Consider the following 19,257-nt stretch of genomic DNA (forward strand, 5'->3'; position numbering starts at 1 on the left):
AAAATAATCAAGGAAAAAGAAACGAGCGTGGTGAAGGCTGAAAACAAGGAGCCAATTTAAAGGTCGAACTGAAAGGAGGGGAGTAAAGGAGGGTTTCCAACCCTACCGAAACTCCATTTTTTCCTCTGCGTGCTCTTGATCTACGTTCAACCTTACTACGTGCAGGGAGAATGGGAAATTAATGAGTCGAAAACCTTTGAGGATCCCGTTAAGTTGCCACGCGGTTGCTAAATGGGACAAAATCCCTTCAGGACACCTGCGTAATCCGCTTTAGTATGATTTATTTTAAATCTTCAACGCAGCGTGCATTCGCCGCTCGCGCATTCGATCCGGTGCTATGTTAATATACGTTCTAGAGATTCCGACCATTACGAAAGCACAAAAGCTGGTGCGCCATTCTTGCCACAGATACTCGCTAGTCTCATCTGCATACAGATACGCTGGGAGAGTAACACTTCGCTTAAGAGGTTATAGGTTAAATTATTGCTTTAAGCTCATATTTTTCTTTTATTTTTGAAATCCAGATGCTTGGAGCAGATACACACAACTGGCTTTCGTCAGGAGGAGGCTAATTGAACTGCTAGGCAAGATTTGCACTGATCTTCGAACTAATTCCAATTGGTGCATGGGGGTGTTTTCTGGTCTACCTCGAAAATCGAGGGTGAAAAAGCGAAACTCGTCATAGGTCCTTCATAATATCGTTTACAAGGTCACCTTAAAGCTCTCGTTTTCAAGATGGATACCACCCAAAACTTTTCATCAGGAAGGAGCTGACCGAGGAGCGATTCCGAGTACAGCTCTTGAGAAATGATTCTCCTGAGAACATCGAGCTCGAAAAATTGAGGCTTTCATAAAGAGTGATCGCCAACGCTGCAGAAACACAGACTCTTTAAGTACGAGGGGGGACCCAAAAAAAAACCGGAATTTCGCTGTAACTTGGCAACAATGGAAAATATTCGGGTTCCACCGCTAGGAGGTGTAACTAGGAGCTATGAAGAGTCACTAGGCCAAATTTCAACATCGTAGCACATTTTCTTTCCATTTTGGCGAGACTTGGCTTCAGGGGTGTTTCGCGACTTCGTAGTTTTTGAAGATGAGTCAATTTCAGTAACAACACTTAGAGCTCAAATTTTTCTCTCTTGCTCGATAAAAATACGGTTTTCTCTGTTAACCTTTTAAAGTGCTGCTTCTGAAGGACAAGCCTTATCAAAAAGTTCAGTGTAATTACGGTTTTTCAGTTTCAAAATGGTCTGTATCGCCCGAAACCCCTGTATGGCTCTAAACCGCTATCGCCATCGGCTAGAACCGCTGAAAACATGAAATAAATCGCGTTTTTGTGAATGAACATGGTTAAATATCGTTTCGTCTACTAGCAGATATCACTTGGATGTAATGCAGAAATATTCAGAACATTGCTGTGAAAAATTTTGGCATAAAACGCGTTGTTGCCGAATTGATCCCCTATTTTGCGCTCTAGCCGGTGACGACCGCTTGGCGTTCAGCCTACGTTCGAACAATAAATCACACTTTAAAACGAAGAAAAACATTTGTTCACTTATGTTATAGGTAAATCATGTTCTCTGCAACATTCACTTCAAAAATTGACAGAGTTTAGCCGCACACAGCCTATGAAAATCACCTATCCTCAAAAACTACGAAGTCGCCAAACACCCCTGAAGCCAAGTCTCGCCAAAATGGAAAGAAAATGTGCTACGATGTTGAAATTTGGCCTAGTTACTCTTCATAGCTCCTAGTTACACCTCCTAGCGGTGGAACCCGAATATTTTCCATTGTTGCCAAGTTACAGCGAAATTCCGGTTTTTTTTTGGGTCCCCCCTCGTAATGACGTAACAGCAGCTGTGCATGCACAGACCGAATGACCTTCGTCGGGCCACGATCTCTTTCGTTCTCACCTATTCCTCTACGACGGGCAGCGGTGTGTCTATCCACCGCCGAAATAGATGGAAAGAGACGTCCTACGTAAAAAGTCATAAGACTATTCTTGTGAGATTCCAGCAAGGACTATAGTTCATTCAGCGTCTTTGCAGGTCTGTGGGGTCCTGCGGAGGTTTCAAAATTCAAAATAAACAAATTTTAAAATGAACTTCTAAAGGTATACTAGATCTTATAAAATTCGAAAAAAATCAGCCAAGCTTGAAGTATGGCGTCTAGATTTCTTTCCCGTGTCATATTCCCTAATATTTCCGGATTTTCGGTGATTACAGGTAAAAAAATACAATATAAAACCCTGGTCTTCTTGCGATTATTTTTCTTCCAATCGTTCACAGTATTTTATTCGCCATTCGATTAACGACCTAGGTATCGGAAAATGCAAAAGATAAATATTTACAACTGCCTTGAAAAATAATATTTTCGGGGCAATTAGGCAACGCTCGGATGTTCATTTGATATGACGGTAGATCTGGAAACGCGGCGATTCTCGTTCGGCTAGTTCCCACACGCACCGCAGTGTTGCCAAATTGAATGATTAAAATCCCCCGACGACATACGAGAGGGCGTGCATCATCGCGCCGTGTGGCAGCGTTAGGGCTCACCGCTCTGCGGGGGATTTTTAATTTCGAGCGTGTTTTTATTGAAGACGGGTTCCGGGCAGAAATTGGCAAAAGTTTCCTCGTTGCCTCGCCCCACGTGATGCTCATGCGGCGCGGGAAGCGCCACGCGTCGTCCGCCGAGCTTTCATAACGCTACGCGTTTTCTCCTGTATTTTGAAGCATCCCCCATTATTTATACAGCCCCCCTCCCCCCTACTTAACGGCGACGAACACGAAAAAAAAGTATTTGGTGAATTTGCGAAGTATTTGCTTGGTTCTCATCGTTTTCTACAGGATTTTTTTTTCCCCACACTTTTTTTTGAGGGAGAATATTGCACTAAGGAAAAAAATTACATACACCAACATGTGCTTAGGTCTGGGAAGTTGAAAAGCTGAGATTGGGAAATCAAGAAAACTTCACTAATTTTCTTTCTGAGCATGAGCAAAAATTGTCAAAATTTTAAACGAACAGTCTTATGATTTTGAAAAAATTAATTGTCAATAACTAATTTTTCAACTTTGGAAATACGTGCCTGCAGAAACAGATCTAGCAATTTGGCAGCACCGAATTTCCTCCATTTAAAACCATGTTAAATAATGAATGATGAATCGATACATTTCCATAGGTTTAAATGGAGAAAAACAATGTTGCCGATTTGCTGGATCCACCAATGGAGTAGAGTTCCGCAAAGGTAAACTCCGATGAGAAGACGAATTGTTGGCAACTCCAGATTTCCTCCTTTTAAACCTCTGTTAAAAATCGATTCGAGTTGGAGCACCTGGCCCCTCCAAAAATCGACACATTTCCATAGGTTTAAACGGAGAAAAACAGTGTTGCCGATTTGCTGGATCCGCCATTCGAGTCCCGCAAAGGTGAACTCCTCCGAATCCGGGTTAGTTGGCGGCGACGATGGCTGCGTTTGTGACCTCGATGGATGCGCGCGTATCGGACGTTGCTCGTTGCTCGTCCGACTGGTTGCGGCGCTCGTCGTCGTCGCTTGCGGCTTGCGGCAGCGATGCGAGCTCGACCGCGACCGGTCTCCGATCCGAACGACACGTCTGAAACCCGAAGCCTTTCTCCGGGGATTCTTGACCTTTTCCTCCCGCGGTCCCGCCCGGTGCCGCCGGGTCGAGCCGTTTCGGTCGGTCGCCGAAACCCAAGGTCGCGGTTACGCGAACGCTTCTTCCCGGCTCCAAATCATAGTACCATTTCGAATCCCTGTCATCCGCAATGCTCCTATGTTATGCAAGAAGACAATATACAAAGTGATCTAAAAGTCCTGTCCCACCTCTAAAGAAGAATGCCTTATGAACATTCAAGGGATGCCAAATTTCCTTCGGTAAAACATGTATTGACATTCATGCATATTTTTTCTAGAAATTGTCAGATATTTTGGATTAATTTGCGTACAAAATTGTCTGAAAATTCCGGAGAAAAATATTCACAATTTGCCAAGTAAGTTCTGTTTTTATCGAACGTAACCTGGCAACGTCTGAAGGCTCATACGGCGTTTTCCTTTAGTACGGCAGTATTCGACATCCTAGTCCTGCTCCAAGGCCAGACAGACCAAAGCTGCAAAGTGCCAATTACCCGCGAAATCGCAGGATCTCGAGTAACGATTGATAAAAATCACAGATTCGCAAGGAGGATCAAGCGGGAATACTTAGAGTGGAACAGCCGGAGGGAACGTGAAATGGGAAAACTTGAATCCGTCGGCAAATCGAAAGGTTAGACGGCCGCATCTAAACGCAAATGGAGCGATGCGATGCGAGAAAGCGGCCGTTTTAACGACACGACGTTACCATTAAGGCTGGCGTTTTTCGCAAAACTTGGCTCGACGGACGGAAGCTTACAAGGGGAGTCTACGAAGTGACATCCTGGGATTGGGTTCATTTTGCTTGTACATGAAGAAGAGACAAATCTAAGGTTGACGTATTTTTTTTTAGCCGCCACCTCCCAACCGTTCTCGAGATATCGATTTTTAAAGTTACGATTTTTGCACGTTTCCGCGCGGAGTTCCGGCGAGTCAACTGAGCGCCGGCAAGCTGCACGAAGCGCGTTTCCTATCAGCGCTGCAGACCGGTCATCCTTATCAACAGTTCCGTGGCCAAGTGGTAGAGGGTTCGCCTACCGTTTCATCGATCGCGGGTTCGAATCCCGCCTCGTGCCGTAGCTTTTAGGGTACGCCGCAATGCGTTTTTACACTTTTCTTTATTTTTATCACACACCAAGGGGTCCGCCCCCTGGCCGCTGCGCGGCCCAACCCCCGGGGCGAAAAGGCGCGCTTCGCGGCGAGCGAAATCATCGAAATCGACCGTTGACGGTTGCAAATTCAGAGTAAGGAAAAAGTCATTAAGAATATTGTGTGGTGGGAAATTTTTATTTGAAACATCATTTTATCATTCAATTAAAATTATTTGCCCAGTAACCGTCAACGGTCGATTTCGATGATTTCGCTTGTCGCGAAGCGCGCCTTTTCGCCCCGGGGGTTGGGCCGCGCAGCGGCCAGGGGGCGGACCCCTTGGTGTGTGATAAAAATAAAGAAAACGTGTAAAAACGCATTGCGGCGTACCCTAAAAGCTACGGCACGAAGCGGGATTCGAACCCGCGATCGATGAAACGGTAGGCGAACACTCTACCACTCGGCCACGGAACTGTTGATAAGGATGGCCGGTCTGCAGCGCTGATAGGAAACGCGCTTCGTGCAGCTTGCCGGCGCTCAGTTGACTCGCCGGAACTCCGCGCGGAAACGTGCAAAAATCGTAACTTTAAAAATCGATATCTCGAGAACGGTTGGGAGGTGGCGGCTAAAAAAAAATACGTCAACCTTAGATTTGTCTCTTCTTCATGTACAAGCAAAATGAACCCAATCCCAGGATGTCACTTCGTAGACTCCCCTTGTTAGTCAGCAGTGGCGCGTCACTCCGCGCGAGCGATAGCCAATCACGAGGCAGGATGAGTTCGCAGCCGCGCGGAATTGCGCACGCGCCTCGCGGGATCAGCAGCGTTGACGATGACTCGCTACCGAAAAATGGCGCGAGACTAGTTGGACGTTGGCGAATTTCCCGAGGGTGCAGAAAGTCCCGAGTCCTCCTCTGAATAGAATGGGTTCACTGGAAAAAAAACCAAATTGGATCTAGAGTCCAGACTCGTAAAAACATCGACATGAAAAAGTACTCTTGATTCAATCAGAATCTAGCTTAAATCAAGAACCAAGCCTCTTAATTAAAGCGGATTTCGTTTTGATTCAAGCAAAAACCCGATTGAATCGAGAGTATTTTTTCTTATCAATGTTTTCAAGAATCTGGACTCTGGATCCAATGTGTTTTTTTTTTTTCCAGTGTGGGTAACCCTATTCCCCCACTTCAGATCAAAATTCAAGATCGGGTCCACCGTAACCCAGAAAAAAGTTCTTTTTCGGATCGTCGCACCTACATCATCGGTCACCGATCAACGTAACAGACCGGCGCACAACTTAAATCGCAAATACCTTCAACACTTTTTCACCGCTGAAACGCAGTGAGAGAGAGAAAATGAGTACATCGGGTTCCCTAATTTTTCCCTTTCACATGGGGGTCCCGATCCATTCCACGCGACCACGCTAGTCACGTGGTTAGGAACTTCCTGCACCCCCGCAATTTCCCGACGGTTAAATAATAATTCGGATAAAAAGCCTAAAACGACATATATACATTAAAAAAAAAAATTATTTTTGAGAAAAATAACGCACGTGTTCCACGAAGTTTTTCAGTTCCATCGGAAAAGTCGCAAAGAACGGACTTTGAAAAATTCTAGGAGGAAAACTAATGCAAAGTTTTTTCAGAACATCTGGATTTAAGTGGAACATGATCCGAATGATCGTGCAAAGTTTTCCGACGCATGACGGAGGGGCAGCCAGTCCACGTCTTGCGGTCCTCACGTGGCACGGCGAAAATGTTGTATTGCAGATAAATTGGATATCGAGAGGAAGGTGGCGAAAAATTCGACCGAAATTCCAACTTTCCACTTCGAAAGAATCCGCCTGGCGTATAAATTCGAAACAATACTCCGCGCCAACGAACGTTGCTGCTTGAACCGCAATTTCCGCCTCACCCACGATAACTCATTAAAACAACGGATCCGAGGGAGTTAAAAAATGGGATACTTCGGAGCACAGGTCCTTGCGTCAGTTGCTCCCTCGCAGGAAAAGAGAAAAATGAGGGGACGAGGGAGGCTTTCTAACAAGTCCTGTGATGTAAGAGTGGACTATTACACAATGGCGAGTCCACCCCCGGAAGGGTGGCGGGAGGGTCGGGGGCACGAAAGGAAGTTGAAGCAAGTGAAGGGACTAATTTAAACAAATGATTGTGGTTCTACAACCACACGCCAGATTCAGGTGTAATTTCAATAGAGGAGTTGATTTTTCTGAACTTACATTTTATTTGTACCTTTTTAATCTTTCGTTTAAAATAATATTAGCCAAGGCGAATGACCTTGGAAAAAAAGAACAGTAAGGGGATGAGGTTTGTGTTTTCCTATCACTCCATCGTGGATAGGTTTCGGAATTCGAAAGTTGAGTCTGCATAAAACTTGAACCAAGAGAGGTTAATTTTTGTCTATGGATGCCCCTTGAGCTGCCTCCGAAAGTGTTACGTCAAACCGGGATCTAAAAATCACAAACAGGTGTCGAGAAATCTCGAGACAGGATTGGATCATAATTTCACAGCCTCTCACTAACACTGACGCGCTAAGGAAGCCTGCCATCTGTGCATTCCAAAGTTGCCGAATTTTCCTCGATTAAATTATTCTTTTTGCCATCAATATTCCTTGATATCATGACTGTCAGTATGCACAACTTCTCGAAATTAAAAATTTCGTGCGGCAAAACAGGGCGACGTCAAAATACTCATACGACGTTCCTCCTCGGCCGACAATCGCTCCGGCTCAAAAGAAGAACCGAATCGACTATTTCTTTCGCTTTGTCCCGGTGATGAATGGAGACCGGTGGTGATGGTGGGGAGTGAAACCTGATCTATCTCAACGTCCCGAAAAATCGTTCCTCGGGGGGTAGAAACGGGGTCAGGTAGATCGGAAAATAGGCAGGGCTCCACTTGACTGGGGTGGCGCAGTATCCCCGGCTGCAAGATGGTGGCGCAACCCTGCGGGCTTCCGCGGTGGGCATCCCTGTTCTCGGGACGATCCGGCAGCGCGGGGTCCTTCCCCATCCCTCGGCGGGAGAGGGAGGGCTTCTGGCGCTGAGGTTTTGGACCCGTAACGGTGCACCATCGCGGCGGGATGCACCATTGCACCAGGCCGAGGGTCTCCAGACACCTTCGCGTCTGTGTCTGGATTTCGGGGGATCTTCCGAGGATACGTTCGAGTCAGCTGTTGGAATGACTTCCACATGGTAGGGTAGAAATTAGAATAGAATCGCTCGATATTTCAGATGTTCTAGCGACGAAACGTCGAAGCTTCGCAAAATTCTATGATCGTGCAGCTTGAAGTGTACTTCGTAGCAAGGCAAACGAACAAAAGTGATAATTACTATCACGGAAAAATAAGTACGAATAGTCGCAAAGTGGCTCGAGTCAAGAGGGGAGGTCGGAAAAACTTTGGAAACTTTAAAAGTTAATAACACCATTTATACAAAACTGTAGGGTTCTGCAGATGGCTCAATTGGGTTCCTCGTGATATTTTCTTCTTAGAGCAACCTTGAAATTTGAAATAGGGCGAAATATATATCAAAATTTGCCGTTTTACTAAAAAATTTCATGTTCGACCTCTCGGATTGACTCGATCCACTGTGCTACTTTTCCCGCACGAACGAACGTAACTTCATTCCAAGGTGGCAAAATTGACTCAAACAGGTCAATCAACCCTACATACTGAATTTTCGTCACTAAGTCTGATTTTTTGAATTCATGAAATCAAAAGAAAAATTTATGAAATTTTCAGTCAGAATTTCTCGAAATTCTCCCGTTAAAATGCTCCTTTTGCAAAAAAATCTGGCAATATTGAAATGTAGTTACATTATTTCGTGAGAAAAACTATGAGAATTTTCGGGGAGAATTTGCCGGAGGGCTTTCACGGTCACGGCGCTTAACTGCGAAATACGCATCGAGTAACTATTGTATTGCAATGATAATAGGTGCTGGAATATCAGATAGAAATATCAATGAGTTAATCGGATTGTCTATTTCTGGAGAGTTTCCGATACAATTTATGTGTCATTGGATGCCTCACGCGGATGGGTGCTCTTACGGATGAACTATAAATAATTGCAAAACGAAAGACAATTTCACATAATGTTGCTGATCTGGCACCGTTGAGCGTGCTAGAAGCGCGAACGGCGCAGAAACGAGAGATATTGCTGATCCGAGATTCAAAGTTCGCGTAACTCGGGTTCTTACCGCATCGGCATGGCTCCGAGTCAGCGGGTTCGCTGCGATCGTGAAAAATCGCAAGTTCACTGGCTGCAATGAGTCAGAGCCCAAGCGCCGCCGATTGGAGAGCGCACGGCGCAATACTGCAGTGCTAAGGAGGAACGCCGTATGAGCCTTCAGACGTTGCCAAGTTTCCTCCGATGAAAACCGCAATTACTGGGAAAATTGTGAATATTTTTCTCCGAAATTTTCAGACAGTTTTATACGCAATTTAATCTAAACTATCTGAAAATTTCGAGGAAAAATATGTATAAATGTTGTCAAAAATACGTGTTTTATCAAAAGAAATTCGGCAACCCTCGAATGTTCATACGGCGTTATTCCTTAGCATCGCAGAATACCTTCGGACCGGTCAAGCTCGAAAACAGCAGGTGGCGAACGAAAATACCGGCGCTACGCGCCGGCATTTGGGGGGCTTCGCCCCCCCCCATCCGCTTAGCGGATTGGTGCGGGGACCGCACGGGACTTTCTCGCTCGAGCCGGCGCTTCGCGCCGGCATAGACACTTTTACTGGAATATTTAGAAAAATACTGCCAATTTTACAAAATCATAAAGTTTGATTGGAATTTTGATCACAGGATAATAGTTATGAAATTTTTATTCAAACCACTGAACTTTATTGTAAATGTCTTCGCGATATGTGATGAATTCATATATTCGGCCTCGACTTGTTGATTTTATGAGGCATCTTCAATTAAATATGTAATTGATTAACAAAGTCTCCTGTCAAAGATGGCGATCCGTAAAAATCTTAGCTTTTCTACGATTCATTAGGATCCATTAGATTCATTGACATCATACTTCAGATACGATTTTATATTATAATCTCTCCTTAAGCACGGTCAAAAGCCATCAAATATCTACTTGAATGGGTAGAATGACTATTCGATGTTCAAATAGTCTTAAATCTAAACGGTTTTCGCTTAGCATCTCCCAAATTTTAAATTTGGCGGGCGAATCTACCTGCTGGAAGGTTCACCACACGCCCGCCAGGAGCGCCATCTCCTTACCGCGTATCCCTGTAATTCAAAGCGAAAACAATAGAGAGCGCTGAGAGCGCCATCTCCTTCAACCAAACCTCGGGTTCTAACAATTTATAACCTCCTTTATTAAGTAACAAGCATTAAATCAGTCATATTTGTGCCGTATTATTATATTATATTTGTGCTTAGTACCTCGTAAAAAGGAACCGCGAAAGATGGAATCTGCCGGGATTCTAAATTCATTAACAACAAACATATTAGTATTTAATAAAGATGTAAGTGTCAGTTCTTGCGTCAGCTTGATGACTAATAGTAACTATATATTGTAAGTACTTACCTACCTAATTAGTTGTCTAATTTTGCTTGGTGTATACCTACGGAGTAATTTTGGAAATAGTATATGATGCATTATATAATGCATTTGAATTCCTAGGTTTCACCTGACTCAAAGCGTTTGCTGCTATTATCTAGAAGCGTTCCGACTCATTTATCAGAGAATTGAGCGTTTCCTATCGGCCCCTCTGCAATTATGAGATTAGTCCAAGAATCCTTTAGGAACTTAAATTAATGACTCAGATGGTGCTTTTGAGCCAACTTTCAAAGAATTAAAGGCATTTTTTCAAAATCTACAGTCCATGAGCTCTCCGTGTGACCGAAGTGCTCTCCTCGCTATATGACGCGTAACCCTTCAATTTTTAGTTTAGTCCAAAGACCTCATAGGAACTTACATTATTGAACCAGGTGGTGCTCTTATGCCAACTTTCGAAGAAATGAAAGGCATTTTTCTTCAAATTTACAGTCTTTGAAAATGAGTTGTTTGTGTGATGTCGCGGAGCAAAGTGCCCTACTTTTGGGCCTCGTAATCCCTTGAATTTTGAGATTAGTCCAAAGATCTTTTAGGAACTTAAATTAATGACCCAGGTGATGTGCTTGATGCCCACTTTTAAAGAATTAAAGGCATTTTTCAAAATTTACGGTCCCTCAAAATGAGCTTTCCGTGTGATTTTGCTGAAAATGGACCTTTAACCCAATTTGACCCTAGCCCCCCCCAAATTTTAGCGTACCCCAAAATCGTTGGACGTGCATAAGGAGACCATAAATATGGTGTTCTGTGAGAATTTTGAATGAAATCGAACAGATAGATTCTGAGATATCGCTGTAGACAGATTTGGGGGACGCCGGACGGACGGACACACATTTTTTCAAGTATGGTTATTTTGACTCCTGGGACCTTAAAACGTCTAGAAATGATGAAATTTCAACTTTTTTTTTTTTTTTTTCTTGGAGGATGACAATACTTCCTCTCTACCCTAGGGGAGCGAGAAAGTAAAAATGCAATGGTGAATTTTCTTCGGAAAATACAGTAAAAAGAGAGGGTGATAACGACTTGCGGATTTGCACCCACCGCATACAAAAGGGCAATGTACACGCAATGTACACACGAAAATCAGCCGAAGTGTCAAACTCGGCCATTTTTTTAATGGGTCTAATGGAAAAGTGAATTTTCCGCAATTTTATTACTTCACATTTTTCTTCGATATATTCGCCGTTTCAGAGATATTCACGATCCACGTGAATCCGGAATTTTTCAGGTTCCACTGTGCATAAATTAGAGCGCGACTATAACACTGCCATGCTAAAGAAAACGCAGTATGAACCTTCAGGCATGGCCAAATTTCCTTTGATAAATATATGGATCTTTTTCTTCCAATTTGACAGATAATTTTGTTCGCAATTTCACCTGAGGTTCCGAAAAATGTCGATGAAAAAAATTCATAAGCTGCCTCATTTTGTTCGCAATTTCACCTGAGGTTCCGAAAAATGTCGATGAAAAAAATTCATAAGCTGCCTCAAAAATAAACATTTTATCGAAGGAAATTTGGCAACTCTCGAATGTTCATACGGCGTTCTTCCTTAGCACGGCAGAACAGACATTTGATAGAGTAAGGTACAAAAAAGAGCGAAATAAATTGTCTGAGAGAGGGAATGATCGAGTTCTCAGCCGAGACTTGAACCAAGATCGGAATTTTCCTCCGAATGGTGACAGAACATGAATAAAGTTTCTAAAAAAGTGCCTTCAGAGAAGTTCACTTTTTTTCTTAATTATATCTCAAAAACTACTCCCAAACAACCCACTCTACCACTCAAAGTTCAGTGAGTTGATTCTCTAACTACCATACAACAGAAAAACGAAGAGAGGGTCTGACAGATCAAAAACGGATGCAAAACAATAGTCATGGCGATTGAACTTACAGGAAGGCTGACTGAAAAATATCACTGGCAGGATATTTCATTTTTGTTTCTTGCATTTATGCACTATTGGGAGCGATCTGATTCTGAGTGATCCGCGAACGCACTTCATGAAAAGAATTTACAAATATTGAAATACTTGGGATTGTTACGGTACACGCTCAGGCGATAACACTTCAAACCGCGGTTGGATTCAAATGGGATTTCATTGAACAAATTATTTTCCTCACTAGAACGAAGTCTTTGAAAATGATAAAACGGAGAGGCAATATTTCTTTGAGCAGTTCTGCACTCCTTCGACGAAATTGCTCCTTTGAAGGCTCACATTTTAGCAGGGCTTTACTCATCATCCTTAACTTCGGAACTTCGGAAGCCAAGTTGTAAAACCTCACCTGGAACAGACAAAAAATTAACTTCCATTAGTTACCACGCCAAACATAAATAGCCCTTCAAGCGGCAAAAAAATTTGAGTAATTTGTTTCCGTTGTCGATTCTTCGTTTCCGTCACGGAAGAGCGTATGTTGACAAATTTCCCCTCGCAAATTGCATTTTTACGAGGAGACTTTTGGGCATTTCTAACTGAGAATTTTCTTGATTTTTCTTCTGATCTCATGCAAAAGTCAAACAAATTTTGGCTCAAGTTGCTCTAGTGCTTTCTTGAAAAAAATTGAATTGTTTGAGTCAAGTTTGCAACCTTGAAATAGAATTACGTTCCTTCGTCCCGAAAACGACGAATTATGATATCGGAGAGGAAAATATGACATAAACCCAACTTAGTGAGGTTTGTATAATTAACTGAGAGGAGAACAACACAAGACGAAAATCCCCGAATGATAGATTTTCCTACGAGGAGAATTTCCGAATTTCCGTGTCCCGCGCATTCAGCGTAAAACGGCGGGTTATTTAAAATGGGCAATCCTTGAAAATTCAAAAAAATGGCATATTAGTTCACATATAATCCTCTTCACTAAAATTCGGCTCCTCCAACTTTCCCATTCAAAAACTCCGCTAAAAATTTAATGTTCTAGACAAAATTTAAAATTTAAAGCAATATACGCGGTTGGTGACCACACGTTTTTCTCACGAAGCCCAGGAATGCGGACTGATTGGAAGGAATGGAAAGAAAATTTATCACGAATTACTTCACAAATTGGCTGACGTCCCTGCGAATACCTAGATTTTCCTTCAAAACATAGCAAGAACGAAAACTTAAGAAGAAGAAATCTAAGAACGTGGTCTGGCGTGCAAGTAATTGAACCCTGCGTATTTTCGTTGATGGCGACTTTTTCACGTGAATGGAGTTGGGAAATAGAGCGCGTCGTCCATGCAACATTTCAGAATTACTCCCGCCACCTCTCACCTTTCGCCGTGTCATTAAGAATATTTAAATGAAACTTTCAGTCGAGCTCCTATTGCGCCGTAAATATCCTTGTGATTTACTCCGAACTTTCGCGAACTTCAGGATCCACCCCTCCGATTTGAAGTTCAATTTACGGCGAGAAGATAGGTTCGTGCTCCGAGACAAAAATCTAACTCCGTCGTGCAATTTACACTCGGTTCGAGAAAAGTTCTTTATGAGGTTGCAGATATAATTTATTACATTAGAAACAGTTGATTTTGTTTTATCAAATAAGATTTCACTCCGTTCCCTTGAGAGCTATTCATTTTTTGTGAGCAGTTCATTTACACTTTCACAGAACTTTCGTCATATGCAAATGATAATTTGAAGAATCCCAAAAAAAATTGTTCTTTCATTTAACCGAAAAGAATTTGCATCATCGATTTGAATTTACGTTTATTTCGTTTAAATAAAATCAGTTACAGTGGCGAGGCGTGAGTGATCGATTATCGATACTTCTCTATTTGAAGCTGTGGTAAAGAATCGATAATTAAGGTATTCGTTGCACACAAAAAAATACATCTAAATTTCCTCCCTTTGATGCGTTACCTTTTCGATCTGAGCTGAATCGACTAGCCAGACCTCGAAATTTTTTTGAATTCCTAGAGCAATTGATTGTCTGTCTCTTGAAAATTGTATTAGCTTTTGTCTATAGCAGCAGAGCAAGAGCGGTGTTGGATGAGCATCGAACAATCGAACAGGTCCGACGCAATGCATTTTATCTTATCTCTAAGGGCGGCCAAGTGTAGGAATAACACTCGAAACAAATTAGAACACTTTATTTTAAGTCCGCGTTTCCGTCCTCGCATTTGTAGAAAAAGCGAATGACCACAAGTGAATCCGAATATGACGCGGAGAAACAAACAAACGGGAGATCGAGATGTGATTCCAAGTGTTGAGAGTTCCGGGCTCTACGAAAAATTATATGGCGTGTGAATAGGGTGACTACTAAAACAGGCTGGCCAAAAGTCAGGACTTGCACACTACTTTTTCAGTACATCCTCAAGATGTTCCAGTAACTTCTTTACAAAAAAATTCAGTACTTTTTCAGTGCCTCCGTTGGACGAAATTCGCAAAATTTCAAAAATTTGAATTTCTCGCTCAAATAGCGACAAAAATGCGGAAAAATGGGAAAAATTCCGGACATTCTAGGGGAATTTCCGCATTTTTCAGTATTTCCGGACCGCCCTTAAAAAATCAAAAGATGAAGAAAAGAAAAACCCGTCGGATGCCTTGCCACATCAAAATTTTCTGTCGCCTTAGCGTGGTTACTTCGTTATTAAACTCAAAGAGAGCACAAAATAAGAAACTCAGCAAAATGAGTCACAGCTGCAATGAAATCTGCAAAACTAGACGCCACATGTTGGTTACCGACCCGGATACTCAGCCGCTGTTTTCCTTGCTTTCGCTGCAAGATAAGTTTCATTTTTCGAGCAAGTGAGGGAAGAAAAAACCTCACGAAAAAAATAGAGGTTTCTTCAAACGAGAGAGCGCTGCTTTCAACGAGAGAGCGTTCTGAAAAACGACGGTGGTTTAAAATTGCTGGGGTCCCCTCCAGGAAATAAATAAAAGGAGAAGAGATCCCCGGTTTTTTATGAGGGATTCCCTGATGTACCCAAGGGTATGTCGTCATTCAATAGAAACCAAGCATTTCCCCGCTAAACCAGCTTTTTCATCACCTTAGCTGAAACCTAGGTTTTCCTCAAGTGAGTTAACGATTAAAATTTCAACGCTTTAATTTGTTGCAAAAACTCCCGAAAGATCCCATGTATTTTGGGGTTACGACGAAGATAGCATTTAAGCCATTTCCACTTCCCGCCCTCATATCGAACGACCGCTCCATGTGTGATACGTTTTTTCGTGAGCCACCGCCAATCTAAAGTTTCCAGATCGTTTCGTCCAAGACAAATCGCTTAAAACGCCACTCAACAACCAACAAGAGTTTACACTGGAAAAAAAAAAAAAAAACACTTTCTATCTAGAGTCCAGACTCTTAAAAACATCGACAAGAAAAAGTACTCTTGATTCAGTCAGAATCTAGCTTAAGTCAAGAACCAAGCCTCTTAATTTAAGCGGATTTCGTTTTGATTCAAGCAAAAATCCGATTGAATCAAGAGTATTTTTTCTTGTCAAGGTTTTCAAGAGTCTGGACCCTAGATCCAATGTGTTTTTTTTCCAGTGTATGTCATCGTTTGAAATGACGGAGCCCCGAAAGTAACCACTTCCACGATTGTCAAGAAACCAGTAAAAGGTCCCTCCTTCGGATTGCAGGGCGGGGCGGCAACGCTGTCGACGATGGCAACATCGCGAAAAGAGAGTATCGTAAGTCGTATGAGCGCGGGGAGGGGCTGACGATGCCGGGGGGAGGGGGGCAGCAGGCTAGGTCGTGGGATAAAGGGGGGGCGGAGCGAGGGAGAGGAGAGCCGTCTCGCTCCGGAGAAAACACGTAGTCGCCCGTGATGGCGGCGTTGCGTTGCGGGGTGCGAATCGCGGTGAAGCGGGGTGGGGTGGGGGTGCCGATGGCAACGTCGCTTCCTTTAATATTTTTATTGCTCCGTTGGAGAAGTTGATTGAGAAAAGAAAACAGGGAAATAACCGTGCTGCCACGTCGCGTCCATTCTCGGGGCTCCGATGCCAAACCGAAGTAAAGAGAAAATACGTTGCTCACTGGAAAAAAACACATTGGATCTAGAATCTAGACTTTTGAAAACATTGACAAGAAAAAATACTCTTGATTCAATCAGAATATTGCTTAAATCAAAAGGAAATCCGCTTAAATTAAGAGGCTTGGTTCTTGATTTAAGCTAAAATCCGATTGAATCAAGAGTATTTTTTCTTGTCGATGTTTTTAAGAGTTCGGACTCTACATCCAATGTGTTTTTTTTTCCAGTGCTGTACTAAAGAAAAACCGCCGTATAAGCCTCCAGATGTTGCCAAATTTTATTTGATAAAATAAGGATTGTATCAGGAGGGTCTGGAAAACATTTTCCGCCTATTTTTCAGAGAATTTAGTTCGCGACCAGATCGCAATTAAATATCTGAAAATTTCAAGTGAAAATATCCATGACTCTCCTTCAAAATAAACACTATGTTGCAGAAAATTTGGCAATTCTCGGATGTTCATACGGCGTTCTTCCTTGACATGACAGAATAGTTTAGAGGAGGAAATTCGAAACCTGGTGAGCGCCATCTCATCAGGTGTTGCTAAGATTGGACAGCTGTTTTTCCGCTTTGACGCGAATCCGGAAGCTTGAGAAGAACTGTTTCAATTCTAAAAATGAGACAAAATTTAGAGAACGCCTTGGCGCTAAGCAGGTTTGAAATTTCCGCTCTTCCGTGGAAGGAAGAAATTCGAAACCTGGGTAAGAACCATCACTGCCATATCATCAAGGGTCGCTAGACGCTAACAGGTTGTGCAGCTGTTTTTTCCATGTAACACGAATCCACTGCCCAGAGGATAAAACCTTCTGTCGTGAAAATCGGACAATATGGAGAAAAAATTTCCGAATAAAAAAGCACACGAGGCGACGGCATTCTATAGCTGATTCAACTTCATAGCAGAGATGAGCCAATCTAGGCTTTCCGAGTTCAAATTTACGGGCCTAAAATAAATCGTCAATCATTTACCGAGATGGTAGTATAGATTCTAATATCTGATATAAATCACTCCGTGATAATTAAACACACATGACGTAATTCGCCCGAGCTGTTTCGAGAGTGATTGATGGGAGAGACGTTCTAACGAACTGATAACGGTGAAAGTTGCTGTTTCGATCGAGCGTTCGGCAATAGTAGCGATGACCTGTAAAACATGGGCAATGTCAGCTCAACGGAAGCTTAAAAAATGTACAGAATTTGTGTAAACTAATGCCAAACTGGCTCCCGCAAAATCTGCTCATTTTGGAACCTTCACAGCCTCTTCGCTGTATCCCGCATGTATCATTTCACTAGAGGAAGGCGTTACATAGTACTTCGTAATCTGGGAAAAACATTAAACGGAGGAGATAAAATCTTCCATGTTCATATAAACGCCACACCGACACCTCAAAATTTTAAAAATTTTCAAATTAGCCGCCGCTGTCCAAAATTGCGGGATCTTTAACAACGAAAACATTCTGAGAAGATTTTTGATACTTCTTACTCTGCATTATTACCTTGCTGTCAAAAAATTGAATTTTAAGTTTAGGGGGTATCCATTCTTTCTTCGAATCCACAGTTTCCGAGGTGTTTACAACCGGAGCTGTACAGGATGACGCAACATGTGAAAAATAACGCGCAATATGGCCGCGAAAGTTAACCCGCGATCACCTTCTATTTTTTCTCTACGATCCTGGCTCCGCTCCTAGTTGCATGCGTCCGAGCGGTAGCCGAAACGCGTAGCCCCCCCCCCCCCTTTGCGAGGGGGCCGCCGGGGGGGGGGGGGGGCTTTTACCACAAATTTCAAGCGGGTCAACGCTTTCTACGCTGGCAGTATTGAGCAGATAGCGCGCTCGAATGCATTAGTGCAGAACGCAATTTTTTTCAATGCACCACACGGCACACGCAGACGTCCCGAGAGCGCCCGGCGGAGGCGGGGGACGCGGGGAGAATTTTGACAAGATAACAAATACGTGGTTGTGTGAACCAACTACTCATTAAAATCCCCCCTCCTTCCGCCGCAACGTCGAACGGGGGGCGAGGGGACCGGTAGGAAGGGGGTCACGCGCTATCACTCGTGGCCTCGCTATCGCCAAGCTCTCCTAAGTTCCCGACCGCGCGACTTGCCACGCAATAGACGGAGCTTTTTTTCGGCAGGGCGCTACGGGGCTACTCCGCGGTGAGCAACAACGCCGTAAGTGCATTCGAGCGTTGCCGCATCCCGCTGAAACGCGAATTTTCTGGGAAACCAACTTGAGAATTTAGTTCGTTGACTTGGACGGAGGACTTTCTCGGAGGTTCAGTCCAACGTCACTGTTTTTTACGTGAAATTATAGGTAAAATGGGATACGAAAATTGCTCCGCAACTAGGATTCTATATGAAATCGAAATCAGAGGATGACAATTGACACAACATCTTACTGCATGTGATGGCTAAATTAAATCAGTGAGAACAAAAACACACCAACTAGGTAACTTAACAATGCTCGATTTTCATGAAAGAGAGCCAGTTTTCAAAAAGGTCATTGAAGTTAACGCATCTGTTCCAACTTGGACCTTTAAAGTGTCCTTAAGTACTTGTCTTTCGGCACCAAAGGTCTTTTTCTTCTGTTAACTTTTTCAACTACTGTGTAGTTCTGCGTGTGTCTTGAGTATTTTCATTTTTTCGAGTTGGTGTCGTTTCGTTCTCACTGATTCAATTCAGGAGAAGAGGAAATATTACTGAAGTCGTTTCGGGGGTTGAGTTTCTAGGATTTAAGATAATCATGACCACGTGGTTCCCTTGTAATTATTTGACATCACAGACAACCTACGGATAGTTGTCTTCAACGGCAATAAACAATTCAATCAACTTACGGTATGCTATTACTCCGCGAAAGAGAGATCTTAAAACACTTCGGTTTTTAAAAAGGAACCTTAGCGAAACGGCGTTCCTCACCTGTGAACAGACAAAAGAAAATCTAGATTAGTAACCGCACAAACGTACCAACAAAGAAATTAATGCTAGAAAAAA

General features: G+C 43.0%; 1 protein-coding gene across 9 annotated transcripts in view; it reads right to left on the reverse strand.

The window, feature by feature from the left end:
- Smr (nuclear receptor corepressor smrter) overlaps nucleotides 1–19,257 on the reverse strand; it is a 150,623-nt gene that overhangs the window by 88,259 nt on the left and 43,107 nt on the right. The window contains exons 3-4 of one of the 9 annotated variants that reach the window (XM_072299414.1): nucleotides 19,101–19,182; nucleotides 12,212–12,600 (exon numbers count right to left, since the gene is read on the reverse strand). The exons of 7 other annotated variants lie outside the window; for them this stretch is intronic. In XM_072299414.1, the coding sequence (XP_072155515.1) occupies nucleotides 12,212–12,267 (56 nt within the window). In that variant the 5' untranslated portion in view covers nucleotides 12,268–12,600; nucleotides 19,101–19,182. The remainder of the gene's footprint in view (nucleotides 1–12,211; nucleotides 12,601–19,100; nucleotides 19,183–19,257) is intronic. One more of the 9 variants, XM_019047454.2, reaches the window with a different exon arrangement.

Source organism: Bemisia tabaci, chromosome 4, assembly GCF_918797505.1.
Source record: "Bemisia tabaci chromosome 4, PGI_BMITA_v3".
NCBI classification, from domain to species: domain Eukaryota; kingdom Metazoa; phylum Arthropoda; class Insecta; order Hemiptera; family Aleyrodidae; genus Bemisia; species Bemisia tabaci.